Source organism: Anabrus simplex, chromosome 2 (assembly GCF_040414725.1).
Source record: "Anabrus simplex isolate iqAnaSimp1 chromosome 2, ASM4041472v1, whole genome shotgun sequence".
Taxonomy (NCBI): Eukaryota; Metazoa; Arthropoda; class Insecta; order Orthoptera; family Tettigoniidae; genus Anabrus; species Anabrus simplex.
In genome coordinates this window covers 808,069,923-808,089,432 of record NC_090266.1, presented here as the reverse complement: position 1 = coordinate 808,089,432, position 19,510 = coordinate 808,069,923, and the positions used below count along the sequence as shown (strand labels likewise).

The 19,510-nt window shown below is 37.6% G+C and overlaps 1 protein-coding gene across 1 annotated transcript in view; it reads left to right on the top strand.

Moving 5' to 3' along the window:
- The window catches only part of LOC136864474 (facilitated trehalose transporter Tret1-2 homolog), a 48,230-nt gene extending 30,023 nt beyond the window's left edge, over positions 1-18,207 (top strand). The window contains exons 7-9 of the mRNA XM_067141492.2: positions 1,749-1,875; positions 8,708-8,898; positions 14,664-18,207. Coding sequence (XP_066997593.2) covers positions 1,749-1,875; positions 8,708-8,898; positions 14,664-14,963 — 618 coding nt within the window. The 3' untranslated portion in view covers positions 14,964-18,207. The remainder of the gene's footprint in view (positions 1-1,748; positions 1,876-8,707; positions 8,899-14,663) is intronic.
- Positions 18,208-19,510: the final 1,303 nt, after the last annotated feature.

Below are 19,510 nucleotides of genomic sequence, written 5' to 3'. Positions count from 1 at the left end.
TTTCTTTTTTCTGCCGGGTTCATGTAGGCTGTCATTATCACTCCAACTTTGTTTCTTTAGGGACTCTGTTAGGCTCTCATTGACAGAGCTGTCTTCCCCATTATGTTCATCTGGCAACATTTCAAGCACACTGTTCATGTTGAAAGGAGAGATTCCTGTTTTTTTCTAAACAGGAGCAAATGTTTGTTTTTATGGTTGGAGATAACATGTCAAGAGCTTCCTTCAGCAGATGAGGAATAGACTTTTTATCAATTCCTGAACATTTATTGTTAGTTCTATTTTTCCAATTTTCCAAGACTTTTTGCCATTTGCCTTTAAGGGATCTAATGTATGGAAAATCCAAAGGCTGTGTAATGTCTGTGAAATTAGGTGGTAGAAAGACAAACTCAATGCCATTTCTTTCACACAAACCTATGACAACTGGAGAAAGGAACAATGTCCTGTAGGGTCACTTTTATTGTTCCGTTGTCTCTTTTTACCCCTTAGAGTAAAAGAAAACAACATCATAAGATAGAATGTTCGATCACTTGTATTAACATCACAATTTTGCTATGGATATATGCCCAAATATCTTAGAAATAGTAACAGTAATTACCTGCCAACTTTTAACATCTTGTAAACAGCTGATAAATATCACAGGTGTCCCAGATTGTGAACAAATTCCAAAGAGTATGTATATTAATCAAGTAAGTTGTGAAAAGCAACTCACCAGGATTTTAAAACAGCAGATATCAGTACTATAACTCAATTACTTTCATGTTAGTATCAAATAAATACTTTTTTTAAGCATTCAGTGTGTTGGATCAGTTGGTATGGACTCCGTAACTTGATATTTTGTATTGGACCTGAAGTCATCTAATGTCCTGTCATGTGAATTTCTTCCTCTCAGATTGGATCAGAGATTCCATGTATTTACTCCGATTCCATACAGCTTTAGAGGAACTGAGACATTGTATTTTTACTGACCAATTCATCTCACTTCATATCTGTACTCACAGAGAAATGGAACAAGGGTTGAGCACACACAGTGAATCTGACAACTAATATGATGGGCTGTGAATGACAGGGGCTTGATTTTTATCTCAATCTTCTTGATATTAGTGATGAAGGTCATAAATTTTATGAGCTTCCCCTACTGTTCATGCATCACCTACCACTGCATCATTACAGACTTGTCTGACTCGTTGGCTTAATGGTCAGCGTACTGGCCTTTGGTTCAGAGGGCCCCGGGTTTGATTCCCGACCGGGTTGTGGATTTTAACCTTCATTGGTTAATTCCAATGGCTTGGGGGCTGAGTGTTTGTGCTGTCCCCAACATCCCTGCAACTCACACACCACGCATAACACTATCCTCCACCACAATAACTCGCAGTTATCTTTATATGGCAGGTGCCGCCCACCCTCAGCGGAGGGTCTGCAAGGGCTGCACCCAGCTAGAAACAGCCACACAAAATTATTATTACAGACTTGGAATATATGACCATTAAATGAATTACATTGAAAGACCATGAGTATGGTCGCCCAGAACCAGTAGCAGAATAAAATTTATTAAGTGTTATTACTGGAAGGTACTGCATGCTTGTGTTTAACAAGTATTGTTTAAATGAATCTTATATTTACAAGAAAACAGTTACTATTGTATTTGTAGCTGCTGTGTACACTGTTTGTACTTGGAAAACAATTTTTTTTATGGTTACATTTATTAATTTGTATCAGTCTTTTACTATTGATTGCTGACTTCCTTGCAGGAATCTGGAACCGCTCTTGATAAGAACTTTGCTACGATACTCCTTGGGATCATTCGCTTGGTGTCCACCATTATCGCTTGTGTATTGTTACGTCGATGCGGCAGGAGGCCGCTGACCATGATATCGGGTATGTTTGTGGAGTACTCTTATATACAGTAAAACTTGCTCAAAGTGGAGCATCTATAAAGCGGAAACTTGTCCAGTGTGTACGAAAGTTATGGTCCCGGCACACTGGATATGGCTTTGCATGTTATTTATGTTGTACAAAGCAGAATCTGTTCAACATGGAAATGGAAAGAAGTTATGAAAATAATTACTGTATAATGCGGAAATTATGCTTTAGCTGTGAAATTTATTTAGGCATACCCGGTACTGCAGGTACATAAATATTTTGCCATGGGAAGAGTCAGGTGTTTACAGACCATATCTCACTGCTCTAATGAGGTCCGGGTTTCCCAAATTCCTGGTAGAATGGGATTTAAATCTCCACTAATTGCCTGACTCTTGCCATGGTTCTTAGAGATCTTTATCTTGATGTACAACTTGAGTCCAATTCTAAGGTAACAGTTCCCTTACTTTGTGTCCCGTCAGTAAATTAGTGTAAGTTTTGAAGACAGCACGACGGCTAAGAAACATATGTCACTGACACTGAACGAGAAAGTGAAAGTTATTGAAGCGAGTGAAAAGGAAAAGTCGTCTGTGCATGAAATTATGTCGCGTTTATGAGACTTTAAAATATAATGACGACATTACTAAGCAGTGGATGGAGGGGAATAGACAAATGAAGAGGAAATCTAAGTTAACAGGCAATGAAGAAATAAAAAATTTAATGTGTGAATGGTTCGTCAATGCCTCTTCGAGAAACCTTCCGCTTAGTGGACCAATGCTACAGAATGAGGCTCTTGCGGTTGCTAAATCACTTGGCAACACCACCTTTAAAGCATCAACTGGGTGTCTGGAGAGTTTCGTAACAAGACACAAGATTGTATGGAATGAACTCTGTGATGAGTCCACAGACGTGAATGGAAATGTAGTAGCCGAGTGGAAATCAAACCTGGAAAATTTAATTTCTGGCTATGAACCTGAAGACATTTTCAATGCCGACGAAACAGGATTGTTTTTTTCGAGCCTTGCCTTCAAAGTCACTTGCACTTTGTGGGGAAAAGTGTGGTGGGGGTAAAATGTCGAAAGAAAGACTTACAGCACTGTTGTGCAGTAACATGAAGGGGGAAATGGAAAAGTCCCTGGTAATCGGGAAATTAGCAAAACCAAGGTGTTTTAAAAACTTGGACTTGCGCAAGCTTCCGGTAACCTGGAAGAGCAATGGGAAAGCCTGGATGACCAGTGCTCTAATGGAAGAATGGCTGAACAAATTTAACTGTAGGATGAAGGAGGGAAATTGCAAAGTTATTATTTTTCTCGACAATGCCACTTGTACCCACATGTGTTGCTTTCCAATGTCAAGCGAGTCTGGTTTCCACCTAACACAACCAGTGTTGTTCAACCTATGGACCAAGGAGTGATTTACACATTTAAATCTCACTACAGGTGTTTATTAATGCAGTCACTGATCAAGAATGTTGATAGAGCTGACAACGCCTACTCCCTTGCACGCTCAGTTTCCATACTCGATGCTGTCAACTGGATCAGTTTGGCTATGAAGCAGATCAAACCTCAAACAGTCGTAAAGTGTTTTGCAAAAGCAGGATTTGCAGAAAATTATGACGTCGGCACACCTGACGAAGTGACTGAAAATGCTGCACTGATATCTACGCTGAGCCAACAACAGAATTTTGCATGTAATGTAGACAAATACATTCGCAATGACTACCAGCTTGCTACTCACTACAGTTTCCAATCTGCTGTACAGCTTCTGAAGATCCGCCGTACAGAGAATGAAGAAGATGATAATCCATGGGACGAAGATCAGGAAGAGGAGGAGAAGGAGAAGGAGGAGGAGGAAAGAGAAAGTCAGGAAAAAATACGCACTCATGGACAAGTTATTGAGTGTGTCAGGGACATTATGAAATTTGTTGTCAAGTCGAATTCACCGCGACTTCTTGTGCTACTGTACAGTGCTAAAGACTGCATTGAGAAAGACATGACATCAAGGAAGGTGATACAGGTTTCTTTGTCAGACATGTGGAAGAAGGAATCAAACCAAACCCCAAACCCCATGGCACTATAGCCCTTGAAGGGCCTTGGCCTACCAAGCGACCGCTGCTCAGCCCGAAGGCCTGCAGATTACGAGGTGTCGTGTGGTCAGCACGACGAATCCTCTCGGCCGTTATTCTTGGCTTTCTAGACCGGGGCCGCTATCTCACCGTCAGATAGCTCCTCAATTCTAATCACGTAGGCTGAGTGGACCTCGAACCAGCCCTCAGGTCCAGGTAAAAATCCCTGACCTGGCCGGGATTCGAACCCGGGGCCTCCGGGTAAGAGGCAGGCACGCTACCCCTACACCACGGGGCCGGCGGAAGAAGGAATAATTGGATAAAAACAGTATTGTGTGTAATGTGTCATATGTATACTGTAGTTTGTTTATTAAACATGTGGAATAAGGCAGAAATTGTCCAGTTTTCATTGAGTACGGTACATTCAGTACATAATATGTTAAGTGTGTTATAGTGCAGGCCTATGCAAGAGTAATAAAAACCTACTGTACATCAAGATATTGTGTTACTGAGATTTGCGTCACCAAAACTAGACTAATGGATATGGGGTAAGTCATTTGTGAATCTTTTTGTATAATTTTGTTCAATCTAGAAACTTGTCTAACTCGGAAAAGAAACTCAGACCCTTGCAGCTGCGCTTTGAGCAAGTTTTACTGTATTTTCATATAATTATATACCAAAAAAAGCTTTTATAGACATTTCAAAGTAACCAAATGCAGTATAATATGAACTGAAAGAGAGGAGAGATTCTATATTGGCATTTACAACTTACTGAACCTGAAGCTATATTATACAGTGATGAGTAATCTCAACATAGAATTAAGTCAAATATAGAATGGTAGAAAGATGAATAAGAACACATAATAGGATGAACACAGTGGCAGGTCAGCATCAGAAAAAGAGACAAGGACAAACATGAAAACACAACAGGACAAGAGCAGTCTCTATATCTTCATACATTGCTGTCTTCAAATAGATAGGCCTTTTCCTGATCAAACCCAGTTCTTCTACATCTATTTCTTGTCAGTCCCCAACAAGCTCATTTCACTTCCCAGCCTCTTCAGGAGTAGTGATGGGACATTCGATTCATTTTACTGAATCGATTCATTTGATTCCGTTCACGTTACTGAATCGATACAGTGATCCGATCCACGGCACATTAGTCACCGTTTCTACTGCATCTGTGTAGTATGTACTGGTAAGACGGCAGTAACAGCATTCAGTGCTCGCTGCTGCCATCTGGTCTTCATACTATGAACTCCTTTCTTAGAAAAAAATGCTAGTCACTCTAATACATCGAAGGTTTCCGGCGACGCAGGATGGGAAAGGTCTAGGGTTAGGAAGGTAGCAGCCATGGCCTTAATTAAGGTACAGTCCCAGCATTTCCTGGTGTAAAAATTGGGAAACTATGGAAAACCATCTTAACGGCTGCTGACGGGATTCGAACTCACCATCCCCTGAATGCAAGCGCATAGCTACGTGATACTAACCGCACGTCCAACTCGCTCAGTCATTTTTGAAAATATGTATTTATCTATCAGCAGAAGATTTTTTTAAATCGTCATATTTTGTATAGGCTACCCGAGATGTACAGTAGCCCGCTGGTTTTCTGATTCAACATACTGTTGGTTAAGTTATTGCATCAGTCGGCTCACTTACTGTCCACATATGATTGAAGTCTTGTGCAATGATGTGACATACGAACTGAGAGAATACTGAGCAGTTCTTCCCAATGTACAACAGGTACTTTAGAGTGGTCATGAGCATGACTCATAGTCATAGGGCAGGTTAGATTCAAGTTTAATTGTCAAATGTCAACTAAGTTATAATACTAAGATTCATTAAACTAATAAATAGTATAACCTAAAAGCCTACCTACTTACTAGCTACTTTAGAATTATGTTTTGACTACCGTACCTTTTTAACACTGCAAATAAATCCATCTATTATTTAAACCTCCCTGTAAGAAAAGGACAGTGAATGCAAGTAGGTATTATTTTCAAATGAGCTGAGCTCGAGAGTCCATTGTAGCATACGATTCTTTCAGTGTACCATGGCTCTATATGTATTGCTTCAGAGGAAGTTCGGCTCCCTGCCAATGTCCAGTGTACCGATACTGAACCGACATTAAAAATTTGCACAAATTGTTTTTTAATAATAATAATAATAATAATAATAATAATAATAATAATAATAATAATAATAATAATAATCGTATAATTCCTAGTTTCAGCTGGCTAAAATGGAATTAAAATGTAATGTTTTCTCTACAAAGTGGGGTAGCAACTGCCCCCCCTCGCCCCACTTTGTCGCCGCTACTGATGCTAAACCACACATGAAGTGCAAATCGCCCAGATGTTGGACTTTCCTGTTACAACTTTAAAGATAATTGTCAGCGACGTGTACAGTTTGCGTTTCTAAGAATGTTTTTCCTTGAAGTTTTACTATGTTGGTTTTCTTAAAAAGTATTATTTCATTAATTATAATTGTAAGCACTTGTTTCTTTGTTTTCATCATAATTATTTTTATGTCAAACCTAACCTTAAATTTAACAGTGAAATTGTTTTTAATTTTTTAGCACATTCCCTCTTTATGACTTTTTTTTTGGTCCGCACAAAAACGTCCTAACCAGTCTTGACTATATTATATGATTTACATAAACATTTTTTCTATTAAACACACAGCTCATCCTTAATAAATTTATCTTATTTACAAAATTCTTCTCATAATATCTTCTATACTTACACACATAATCATCTCATATAGAGTATGGGGAATCACTTCAAAATATACTATACAACTGCTATAAAATTTAAATTTACATTACTTTTTTAACCCATTTTGGTAGCTAACATGTATCAATTAGAAAGTAGCAGATTATTTTTAACACATTGCGGACCCGTCCCGAGAAAACTCGTGCATGCCTGGCCGAACGTTGCGGACCGGTCCCGAGTTATCTCGTGTTAGCAGCAGACTGAAGTTTAGTGCTATCTTTTGATATATACCGGAACTATTTGGAAGTCAAGGGTGCTAGAACTCTTATGCATGGTTCTACACAATCGATAGTCGCATTTCTTTTCGATTATTCTTCATATCATAGCTTTTCTTTGCATTTCCTGACAACATGCTTACAAAGTTTGAAGAGCCATGCAAGATGGCAGCGCACACGGATCGCACGTGTTTAGACAGGGATGAAATGATTCGCATATTATGTGCTGATACAGGCTCAGAATGTCGAAGTGATGCTGAATATTTAGAGTTTGATGATGAAATGCATTCTAACGGAAATGTTTCAAGTGATGACGAGTAGATATCCTTATCTTCAAGGTGTGGAACTCATGTGGCGCAGGACGAGTCTCATAATTGTGTTACGGGTATAAATATTCTAAATATTGTAAATAATATAGTGTTTTCTGACAACTAGGTTATGGACAACAGTAAACCTAGACTAGAGGATGTTGAACGTGCTCCTGATATAAAGGTATGGCCTAATGAACCTGAAAACGTAGGACAAGTATCAGTACTTATGTTTGTGAGGACTTTTTCATTATGTACCGGTAGCTGAGCAGACAAACTTATACTATGAGCAGAATTCACATTCTCATAACATATCCCGTAAAACCTAAAGTGGACTAATGTCCCTAGGAGGGAAATTAAAAAATTGTTTTGTGTATATTGATAGGGCAGGTTAAGAAACCGTATCTGAAAGATTACTGGCCAACCAATCCCCTAATAGAAAACCATATATTTTGGAAAACTATGAGCCGAAATAGATTTCAGCAAATACTTACCTAACTGCATTTCAACTACTAATCAGGAATGCCTCCAGAATAAAACACAGTAGTTCTTCAAAGGCTAGTGAAGTTCTGGCAGTTTATTTGAATGCATGCACTCCAGTTTGGAGGTAGTTAGAAAGTGGCCGGGAACAGGGCTGTGCATGGGGTGAAGGGCACCCGGTCCGCAATGTGTTAATGATATGAAAATGAAAACCTACAACCTGTTTTCCAGTCATTGACCGGGTCAGGGATGGAATGAATGAACCAGATATAGGCTATTAGTACGATGGGATCGCCTCTCCCAAAGTGATTTGTTAATGACTGATAGGTGCTATGAAATGAGAATGGAGAGTGTTGCTGGAATGAAAGATGACAGGGAAAACCGGAGTACCCAGAGAAAAACCTGTCCCGCCTCCGCTTTGTCCAGCACAAATCTCACATGGAGTGACCGGGATTTGAACCACAGTATCCAGCAGTGAGAGGCCGACGCGCTGCCGTCTGAGCCACGGAGGCTCTTCTTAATGATATACAAAATTAAATATTTCGGAGTGTGAACTGAGATGTAGTTGTTAAAACATAAGTTAGTAAATTAAAGACAATATATCATCGTACTCTAATCATTGAGGTAAAGATTAAAGAGTTAACATGTCTGTACTTATAAATAGAAGTGTCATCATATTTCCTTGTGTCTCATCCTGAATGTTATTTCCTTGAGTTTTGATGAGTCATTAATCATCTTTTGTGGAAGAATGGCTTTGATGATAATCAACCCATAATTTGGAGGAAAAGATATGCAAAGTTTTCTGATTGTTCTGATTCTCATACGTGACACATGCCTTTCGATTAAATTAGGAATCTTATAACAAATATGCCGGGCTATGTATGACAGGAGCTTAACTTTTATCTCAAGGTTTTTGATATTAATGAAGAAGGTCAGAAATTTTATGAGCCTCCGCTAATGTTTATGCTTCACCTAAGACTAAGCATGTTTGTTTGAATTTTGTTATAGGTATTGGATGTGGAATAACTATGCTTGGATTGGGAAGCTATATGTATGCTGCAGAAAACTGGAAAGCTACTGGGCAGGAAGTAATTCTCACATGGATACCTCTGGCCTTGATATTTCTCTTCATCATTGCTTCTACCCTTGGTTACCTTGTAGTTCCTTGGGTGATGATTGGAGAAGTCTACCCAACTCAGGTAAGTCTTTTATAAAGTTTTAAGTCAGCTACTTAATACAGCAACAGCATTTATAGAAGCATTTTCGTAAGTCACATTTCATTGACCAATCATCAGGAAGATTTGTCCCCTTTCTTTTATAATCCACAACCACCAAATTATTCTTAGTATTATGTTTATGAAAAATTCCTCAGGAAGAGAAAATATCTGAGCACAGAATGATAAAAATTGAATTTCATTAACACTTTCTTGTCATCTGTCATCTTTCTCATTATGAAAAAGTGATGCAAATGAGTTGAGGGTTAAAGAGGTTCTTAAGAACTAGTATGACACAACAGAGACAGTAGAAGTCCGCTATAGCGAGAATTCATAACAGCGAAAACTTTACTCGCTATAGCGGATTGTCATTATATCAGATTTTTTGTAATAGTCGGAAAAAACCCCATACACATTCAAATCGCTATGAAGCGGCAATCAGTTTGTTCAAAACTTGAGTTTTTGCGAATGGATCCACACTACAGCTTACTTGTTTGTTATTTTCCGAAATCCGATACTACGTGAAAGTGTATGTTTAATTTCATCCAAGACGACCCTGAATGCAATACAACCCCCCACTTTTCCCTTCAAAAAACTTTAATCAGGCTTGAAAATTACTTCATAAAGTCATACGAATGCCTTTCTTGTGCAGTACGCATTTTTAGACTATCTTTGTCTTCACGCCAACGCCGAACACTGGCTTCAGTGATGCCGTATTTTTTGTGGCTGCATAATTATTCTTTATTTCCGCGGATTTAATAACCATTAACTTAAAATTGGCATCATATTATCGAAGAGAACCCGTTGAAAATTCGCCGGCAATATCTATTCCACACGTCTCTACAATACGATGATCCATCAAGAAAATATTCTTGCTGTCTACAAAACTGTTACTTTTACTCAACGCCAGCTACAACCGGCCGCTACGCGCACGACTCGCTTGCTGGGTTCGGCCAACATCAGCGGCTAGCGATGTATAAGGCTAATTGCGGGCGTTGAAGGTCAACGAACAAGTTTACTGCGCCGTGGTATGGCCCTTGCGTTTTTCGAGCACATACCCCACAATTTCATTTTTGACTTCTTTAAAGCGTCCTTGCTGCGGGCCACTGAATGCATCAGTACGCATGTTTTAGCTATCTTTGTCTTAACGCTAATGCCGAATATTGGCTCTCGTTAGGCCTATGCCGTACCTATTTCTCGCGGCTGCACAATTATTCCACATTTCCGAGTGTTTAATAGGCTAAACATTACCTGAAACTTGGCATCATAATATCGACGAGAACCCGTTGAAAATTTGCCGGCAATAGGCTACCTATTCCACGTATATTTACAATATGATGGTCCATCACGAAAATATCCTTGTTGTCTATAAAACTTAATTTTACTAAGCGTCAGGTAGACCTACAGTAGACGCATTATAACTCTGCCACTGGGCCGTGGCCTTTCTAAGAATTCGAAGGCTCGCGTGTTTTGATGCCATTATGCAGATTTGAGAAATGTTTTCGTAGAGGCTGATAGAACGTAATTCTCTCTTCACTATTTCCCGAGATCCAGTGACGTTACACAGAGGCACTGCTGTAGAATCAGTTGCCATGGCTATTAAAGGTAGTTGTTTATCAGCGAGTCTTGTGTGCGCGCGCGCGGGGGGGTGAAAAGAACTAGCGTGGTTATCGCGGTAGTTGCCAGTGGTGTTCATTACTGTTAGGCCGCGAATGCAAGACGGCCCTTGATTTTCACGAGATTCTGAGAAAAAGACGTCATCTTGGATTTGGAAAAATACAGTAGAGTATCACTCCAGAGGCTTCTCTGGCAAACATTTAAGTTTTCTTCTTCAAATGGCGTTGGCTAACCTAACCGTATATGTATCATGTAAATATTTCAAACGGATGTAGAGAAATGATAACCTCCTTGCTAAAAATTTACATGGGAATAAATAGCCTTTCTGAAATTTAACTAGAAGTGAGACAATATAAACTATCCTCTGAAATCAGTGATTTACTCTGCAGTATCTTGAGGTGTATCACATTCTTACTTAATTTCAGTATATAACAATAAAATTAAGAGATCGTTTATTCAGCCTTTATTTTAAATGAGTTAACAACTGCTATCAGCCATGTTATTTACGCATTCGTTACGAAAACGTGTTATTCTCTTTCATTTTGAATTTTCTGTAGAGAACAAGAGTCGACGGGTATTACTAATCGACTCCATCATAGCCTTCGAATGTTAACGAGAGCACTTGCAAATGCACATTGTGAGAAAACTATGCCGTACCGAAGATGATCGATCGCATTTTGTGGCAAACGTTTCAGTTTTCTTATTCAAACAGCGTCACCTATCCTAACTTAACTGTACTATACGTATGATGAAAACATACTTCCAGCACTAGTATAGAAATGATAATTCTCACTATAAATTTACATGATAATAGCCTTTCCGTAATTTAACCAGACGTGAGAAAACATAAACTAACCTCTGAAATCAATGATGCACTCTGCCATACCTTGAAGTGCATTCCATTCTTACTTAATTGCAGTATTTAGCATTAAAATTAAGAGATTGTTTATTTTGCTTTTAATTTAACAAGTTAACAACTGTTATCGGACATGTTATTTACGCACTTATTAAGAGAACGTGATCTCTTTCATTTCGAATTTTTTTTACGGAACAGTCGACGGTACTGCTAATCAACTCCGACATCGCCTTCGAATGTCGACGAGAGAGCTCGCTAGTGGACATAGTGAGGAAATGATACCGTAAGGTGATCGACCGTATGCAACATAATCGCTCGGGTGCATAAATATCGGTAACGGAAAAAAATCGAGCGAGCTCAATCACTCGTAATAACGGATGCGTCAGTGTATAATATAGGACTTTCGAAGAGACAGACAAAACATGTCGTTATAACGAGATTCTCGTTATATGCCGTACTTGCTATAGCGGACTTCTACTGTATATAGAAATGTAAGAACATGAATAGGAACAAATAATAGGATAAACATCATGACAAGTCAGCATCAAAAGTGGGAGCAATGGAATAAGAGACTACAATCTCCACATCATCAGACAGAAAGGCCCTCTCATCATCACACCCACATGCTTGTTCCTTTCTGTTACTTGCATCTGTTATTTAGGAACAATGTCTTTATTATGTGATGCCAATAACTGGGATTTACAATTGTGTAGTGACTCAGAAAAAAGCAATAAGTGCATGGTATTGTATGTTCCTCACATTCAGTATTTTGTCAGGCTTAATTTAAATTATTATTGTGAATACCCACAACAAACATTATGTCTGCTTTTATTATTTCCACACACAATTCATCCAATCCCACTGCTTTTCTCACTTTCATTCATTTGACAGCAGTTTACACCTCTTGCATTATGATTTCACTCTCGGATTCTGTCTCCTCACACCCCACCTCTATTATCTCATCTACAACCCTTCTCACAGTCAGCAGTTCATCAGAGTAATCCTTCTGTCTTTCCCTTATCTTCTCTGGTTGTGTTATTAAAATAGAATACTCTAACCCCCTAGTTCTGGATCACCTGAAACAGGGGAGAGAGCATCCATTTATTGCAGTTCCTTAAATTTGATACATGCATTACGTTCTCTCTTAAAATTATTTGACTATTACTACACTAAATATAATTTATTTTGTCCTAGACATTAACATCATTATATAGTCTAGGATGGTTGTGTTTTTATCTCTCCTTCTTTCCTTTCACCTGCTTTGTGTAGACTCTTTCATCTTAGAAGTCCATATAGCAGCCTTTTTCCACTATACACATCCTCTTCCAACTGTCATGTGTGAAGGTAATCCCAAAAATAAGGTCTCCTATTTTTTTATAAATACATAGACCTGTTTATTTCTACAATGGTTTACATCACTTTACAGCTTGAACATTTAGCTATTTTTCTACATAATCACCATTTCTGTCGTTGCATTATTGTAGACGCTGTGACAGTTTTTGTATGCCCATGTCATACCAGCTTGCCGCCATGCTGTTCAGGAAGTTGTGAACCTCATCTTTGACCTGGTCATCGGTGCTGGCACCCATTTTGTGCATACCTTCCGGTATTTCAACTTTTCCGTTAAAATTCTGTGAGTGGCACTTCGGGAAACGTCAGGAACCAAAGTGCAAAGATCATCCAGGGTGATCCGCCAACCTTCACGCATGATTTGCTCAACCTTCTGACTGTCTCGACGGAAATTAACGGTCTCCTGCTTCTTTGTTCGTCGTGAATTTCAGTCCGACCGGCTGCAAACTCTCTACACCACTTACGAACATCTTTGACATCCATGCACTTAGCGGTAACATCCAACGGGAGCTCCATTCTCAACGGCTGCCAAGCCAAGGCTGAGTGCCTCAGTGCAGCGTGCGCATGTTTATATGCGAGTGAGGGAAACACTCTTCACAATATTGTGACCAACAGCCACATGAACAGGGTTCTGTACTGTAGTTATAAAATAATAGGGGACCTTATTTTTGGGATTATCCTCGTAACTCCTTCCCACCTTAAGGTGTTAGGGTATTATTCCAACCAAAATCATGTTTAAATGAGTTTTTATACTGTCGACTTGTTCATTCATGCTGCCTCAGTCACTGTGACACGTAATTTATAAAGTCAGAGAGGATGTAGGAGAAGAACAGTATTTATTTATCTTAGGTCTACCCCAGAAAAATGAAACTATGGTACAGTACTATTTGGATATTCAGTTGTGAAAAAGTTAAACTTTATTTTATGTGTCTCTCTCAGGGATGAAAATTGTATTTGGAGCAATTATAACCAGCCATTTAATTTAGGTTGATTTGTGAAATGTTTCTGGCCACTGACCGTGGTTTGAGTTGGCCACTTAAAGGAGTGGACATTGACACAGGCTTTATGGTAAAATCAATCAGTTGCTGATAAAGATGGCTGTTTACTGAGGTGACCACCAAGTGAAGGTGGTTGTTTAAACAGCTTTCACTGTATTATCAATCAGAATTATGCCATACAAATAGAATGTTAAGAGTAGTCTGAATGGCCTTTTATGCCTTAAGCCAACAGTCGGCTTTGGTCTTCCTGTGAAATTTCTTTGCTCTTCTCTTTATCATATTTCACTTGCCAACATTTATTATTATCAGGTATGTTTCCACTTCTTCTTACTGCATTTTACTTAGCTTTCCACATTTTCTGTTTCCTTCCTTCCCTGTAACAATTTATTTTGCATTCTTCTCTCTTCCATTTCACATTTTATATCTTAGCCATTATCTACCTAGATTTTGCAAGTCTTCATGAATATTTAGTAATTTTCTATAAAATCCTCAAGTGCAGGTCTCATTTTCTCATTTGACCATAAATGTTGCTTACAACTTCTCTCCGTAAGGTGTGAATAATACGATTGAACTCAACAGTATGCCGCAATGCACAAGCAATTAAGTGTCAACTATTTAACACTCACTTTTGATGAAGCCACTGTAGCCAAAACTGTTTCACTTTTATTTCTCACATTTTAAAGAATGTATGGTTTATGTTCCGGTCTAGAAAGCCAAGAATAACGGCCGAGAGGATTTGTCGTGCTGACCACATGATACCTCGTAATCTGCAGGCCTTCGGGCTGAGCAGCGGTCGCTTGGTAGGCTTAAGGCCCTTCAAGAGCTGTAGTGCCATGGGGTGTGGTTTGGTTTGGTTTTTATGGTTTATGTTATGAATCTTTCCTAAGTCATAATGAAACTAAATACCTCATCTTTCTTTGTCTTTTCAGGTGCGTGGAATTGCTGGAGGCTGTACAACATTTATAGGCCATTTCTTTGTCTTTTTGGTGGTCAAAACATTCCCACTTTTTCAAGAACTTATGAGTAACCATGGAACATTTTGGTTGTATGGGGCCATTTCACTCACTGGATCAATCTTCTTTTACTTATGTTTGCCTGAGACAAAAGGAAGAAGCTTACAAGAGATTGAAGACTACTTTTGTGGAAGAGTCAAAACACTCGGCAAGATTCCCAGTAGTGCAAATATGCCAAGAGTGCTAGATGTGCCCAAAGGACAGGTTTTACCTTAAATTCTGCTTTTGTTACATATTGAAAACTTGTGTTATAATGCTTTTTAAAAAACATGTTCTACTTCTCTGGAAAAGAAAGTAAACTAGAAAAGGAGTCCATTTTGATAGAAGAGTCGTTCACCAGCACATGACGAGAAGGACACTGCAGCTTGGAGTACTTATCCTGTGCTCTTCACCTACATGGTTTATGATGCCATTTTTAACAAACAAAATAAGTTATGTTAAGTTTAGTACAAGTAGACTTGAGAGTGAGTGACTGAATGGAAGCTTGAGGAAGAATGTGAATGATGTTCAGTTGATATTTTTCAATGATTGAAAAGTGTGTCAACAGATTGTATGAATGAAATGTGGTAGTTCATAGGTTATTTTCTATTTATTTGTTAGATCTGTGAAATATAAACTTTATTTTTCCATTACATATATTCAAACTCATATTTGACCATTAGTTTGTTCTAAGGAGTTGTTGATGAGAAGGAAACATACAGTGGATGGCAACCTCTAGTAATTTTCCTCAGGAAATGTTTACTGAAAGTTGTTTTATTATTTCTTTACAAACTTTATAATCTTCAATAATTGAAAATTTTGTTCCATCTCAGTCCCTAGATTCCTTTCTCTGCATGTTTGCATGATTCCAAAATATTTGGTTAGGTAAAGACATTTGGTTCACAATCAAAAGAACCAGACTGTCATGATATTTTATAACTCATAAGATAGTTTTTAAATCTTATTTTTTAATGAACTGTGGAATTTACTGAGTGTCCTCCATTGTATTTGGGTGACTGGATGTGTATGCATGGCATTGATTTTTAAGAATATCTTAAATATTGTATTGTGTGAATGAAAAGATTTTACAAATCAGATTTCCTTCTTAACAGCAAACAAGGGGACTTGTCCATGTATTCCTGTAGTTTAGGTTTGAAATGCCTACTACACACAATGGAGACTGTTGGAGGCAAACTACTTATTGTGATATTTAAAACGTGACTGATGAAGGCAACAAGTGTTTGGTTGTATCTCTTTTATTTCCATTTCACTCGTAGGACTCTTTTCATTCTAATTACATTCACCTGAAACGAATGGAGAAAACTTGGCAGAGTGAAACCAGAAGGGAAGACAAAATTGTGTTTCGTCTGCCTTGTACGACATTTAGAATACATGATTACAATTCAATTTTAAAAGGTGGAAATATTTACTCATTAGATTGTGACAGTGGCAGCTCACGAGGTATGAATTGAGGGGTTCACAGACAAGAGCAGAAATAAATAAATAAATAAATAAATAAATGAATGAATAAATAAATATATAAATTAATTAGTACCTCACAAGGCGCCACTGAACATTTATGGTTTTCGGAGACACCAAAGTGCCAAAATGTTGTCCTGCAGGAGTTCTTTTATGCGCCAGTAAATTACAGACACAAGGTTGATAAGTTTGAGCACCTTCAAATATTACCAGACTGAACCGGGTTTGGACCTGCCAACTTGTACTCAGAAGGCCAGCGCTCTACCGTCTGAAGTACTCAGTCTGTTGTTGTTGTTGTTATTATTATTATTATTATTATTATTATTATTATTATTATTATTATTATTATTATTATTATTATTATTATTATTATTGTCATAATAATAATAATAATAATCATCATCATCATCATCATCATCATCTGGATCATTTAACTTTACAACAGTGTTATGAATACACAGAAAAGTGAATTACAATGCCCAGAATAGGGTATGTTGTATAGCAAATAGTGAACAAATATATTTATAGTAAACAATGAATCCTGAATTAAAGAGAGCAATGTCATTCAGACTGTTTTCATCCTTACAAAGAAACTGCTAAACATAAGGATTAAAGTGTTGGATTTTTTAAGTATTACACACTGCACTCGCAGATGCTTTTGCAATTACTAACACACTGACTACAACAGCAAGTTTGCAGCCTTCGAACTGCATTCCAGGTTGAAAAGTTAGTACCGTTAGAAACCCTAAATCCACCATTCCTCACAGTGCCAGCAGTGAGCTCCAGAATCATCGAGCTTGTGACCGAGGCTCCTGTAATATTTACAATGCTCTCCCTCGTCCACATGCCCAGTGGCAAAGTAGCGGAAAGGTTTCCTTATACATTTCTCCTTCAGTCACAGAGGGAGTATGCCTGGCTGCTGCATTAAGCACTGAGACTAACAGAATAGAATCATATGATACATGTAATTGGCTTTATTTATGCCATAATGACATAAATAACTTATTGCAATTAGAATAAGATAATTAGAGTACCTTACTTATCTTCTCAATACAACAAATAACTTTACCTATCTCTACACAGTTTTCCCAAATACTTGATGTCTTCAGCTTGTAAAATTTGGTGCTTTCTTACGGAGCCTCCTTTATATTTTATCTTGTGTATTGCTGCCATTGCTCCTTTGAGCTATTTCAAAAGGCTCTTGGAATTCTGCAAACCATCATCAAGCTAATGTATACTTATTAGATTCCACTTTTCTGTGCATTTATAATTTTCAAATTCATGGTCACTTATCTGTATTGTCTTCCTTGTTACTCAGTTTCTTTACATAGATATCTCCTGTGGTGTGTTTGGTTGCTCAATCTCTGATCTAGAGGACTATTGACTTGCTTTCAGAGTTACTATTGCTTAAGTACAAAGTCTTAATTTTCATTCCCTTCTCCAAGAAGGGATAGTATTGTTTATTAATGAAATAATTTTTCAAGTTTCAATTAATCATAACTTCCTGACTTCAGTGTACTCTCCTCTTATCCATTTATGTGACCAGTCTAGTGAGTATTCTGTAACCTCTATGAAATAACTTAAGATCACTAGTTATAATTTCATATTCCTTTTTTTCTAAACAAAAGTGAAAACCACTGAGTTTCAGGTGCACCTTAAATAGTCAAGTTTTTTCAAAATGAGATTACCATTAAACATGGAAATGGAAACAAATGAATAATACAACCTCACAACCTTCTTGTGTACATATACAATGGTCTACTCTTAAACAGAACATTCTAAATTTTCTCATTATGTCAATTTAGAACCATTGTAGGTGTATATTTTAACAATATCTCATAATCTTAGTTATGTAAGAATTGAATATACCGGTAGTTTTATACTGTGAAATTAAATATTTATTGTCTGTGTTGCGTCATAAATACTTCTGCTGTATTAACTTGCAGTATTATACCTGTTTCATAATTTTAGTAACAATGATAATAAATACACTATAAATGAATATCTTTTACTGCTTTCTTACTCTCACTTCCTTTATCATTATGTTCTCCAGAATTGGTAAATGTTCCTCACAGTTATTTTTACCACAAAATTAGCATGTTCAAACTTGATGACGTACCCATGGAAGAAGACTGCCACAAGTAAAAAAAAGTTGATTTTGAGTAATTGCGAACATACAAATTGTTTACATTTATTCTCTGTCCTGAAAAAGTGCCATAAGCCAAATCATACCTTTATCATTACTACGGTCTATGTTTCAGTTTTCTACTCGCAAAAGAGCTGCAACTAAAATACTAGAATTGTCACTTGTCAGTATGGCAGTTTTCTTTTAGGACCATAGAAAGAAAGACTGTTTGAATATGTACAGAGTGAGTATAAGGAAGGACATCTGGCCATAAAACTGAGCCAGATCTATATCAAATGCTGACTAAAATAAATTGGGATATAAGCAAGGAAGAATAATCATTCTGAGTTTTTTAAGGCCTACTATGTCTGTAAGTCATTTCTTTATTTTCAAATAAACTAACTAGAATCAATGTTTTTAAAAGAATATTAGCACTGCAGCTGTGACAAACTTATTTTCAAACATTATTCCCTGTACAAGTGTAGAGCTGTGGAAAAGTTCATTAAAATACAAATGTAATTAAATTATTAATAAGACCGGTCCCATGCTGTAGGGGGAAAAGCATCCGCCTATCACCCAGCGGCCCTGGGTTCGATTCCCGGAGGGGTCAGGGGTTTTTAATTGTAAATGATTAATATCCCTGGCCTGGGGACTGGGTGTTCATGTCGTCCTTAACATTCTTTCCTCACATTCAACACTTTACACTTATGCCATTTACAAAATACACGCAGGTTCCTCACATATGGTGCAAGTAGGGGCAAAAGATCTTTCTAGGTTGATGCCCCGAAAAAATAGCATTAAAAACAATTATTAATAACACCGTGGCCATAAGTGTTTGCATTCCCATAAGTCAAATTTTCCATGTGTGACTTAAAATTAATGAACCTCTTTTATAATAGGTTTATAATCCATTATGCATTGTAATGCCAAATATCAGAGGACAATTGCATACAAGTATCATTATCCTAAAATAGTATTTACTATTTTTCCCTTTGATTCAAACCTATGACAGCTTGTTTTTTACTTTGGTAATCTTCTTCCAGGGGTGTGATATAGTCTGTGTTTCTTCAATGTTTGTTTGAGAATACTGTGGCAGTTTCTGTGATATTATCGTAAGGCCTTTTGAGGAGCAACTGGCAAGAGTGATGTCACCGAGCAGAAGCCAATGCTCACTGCACAG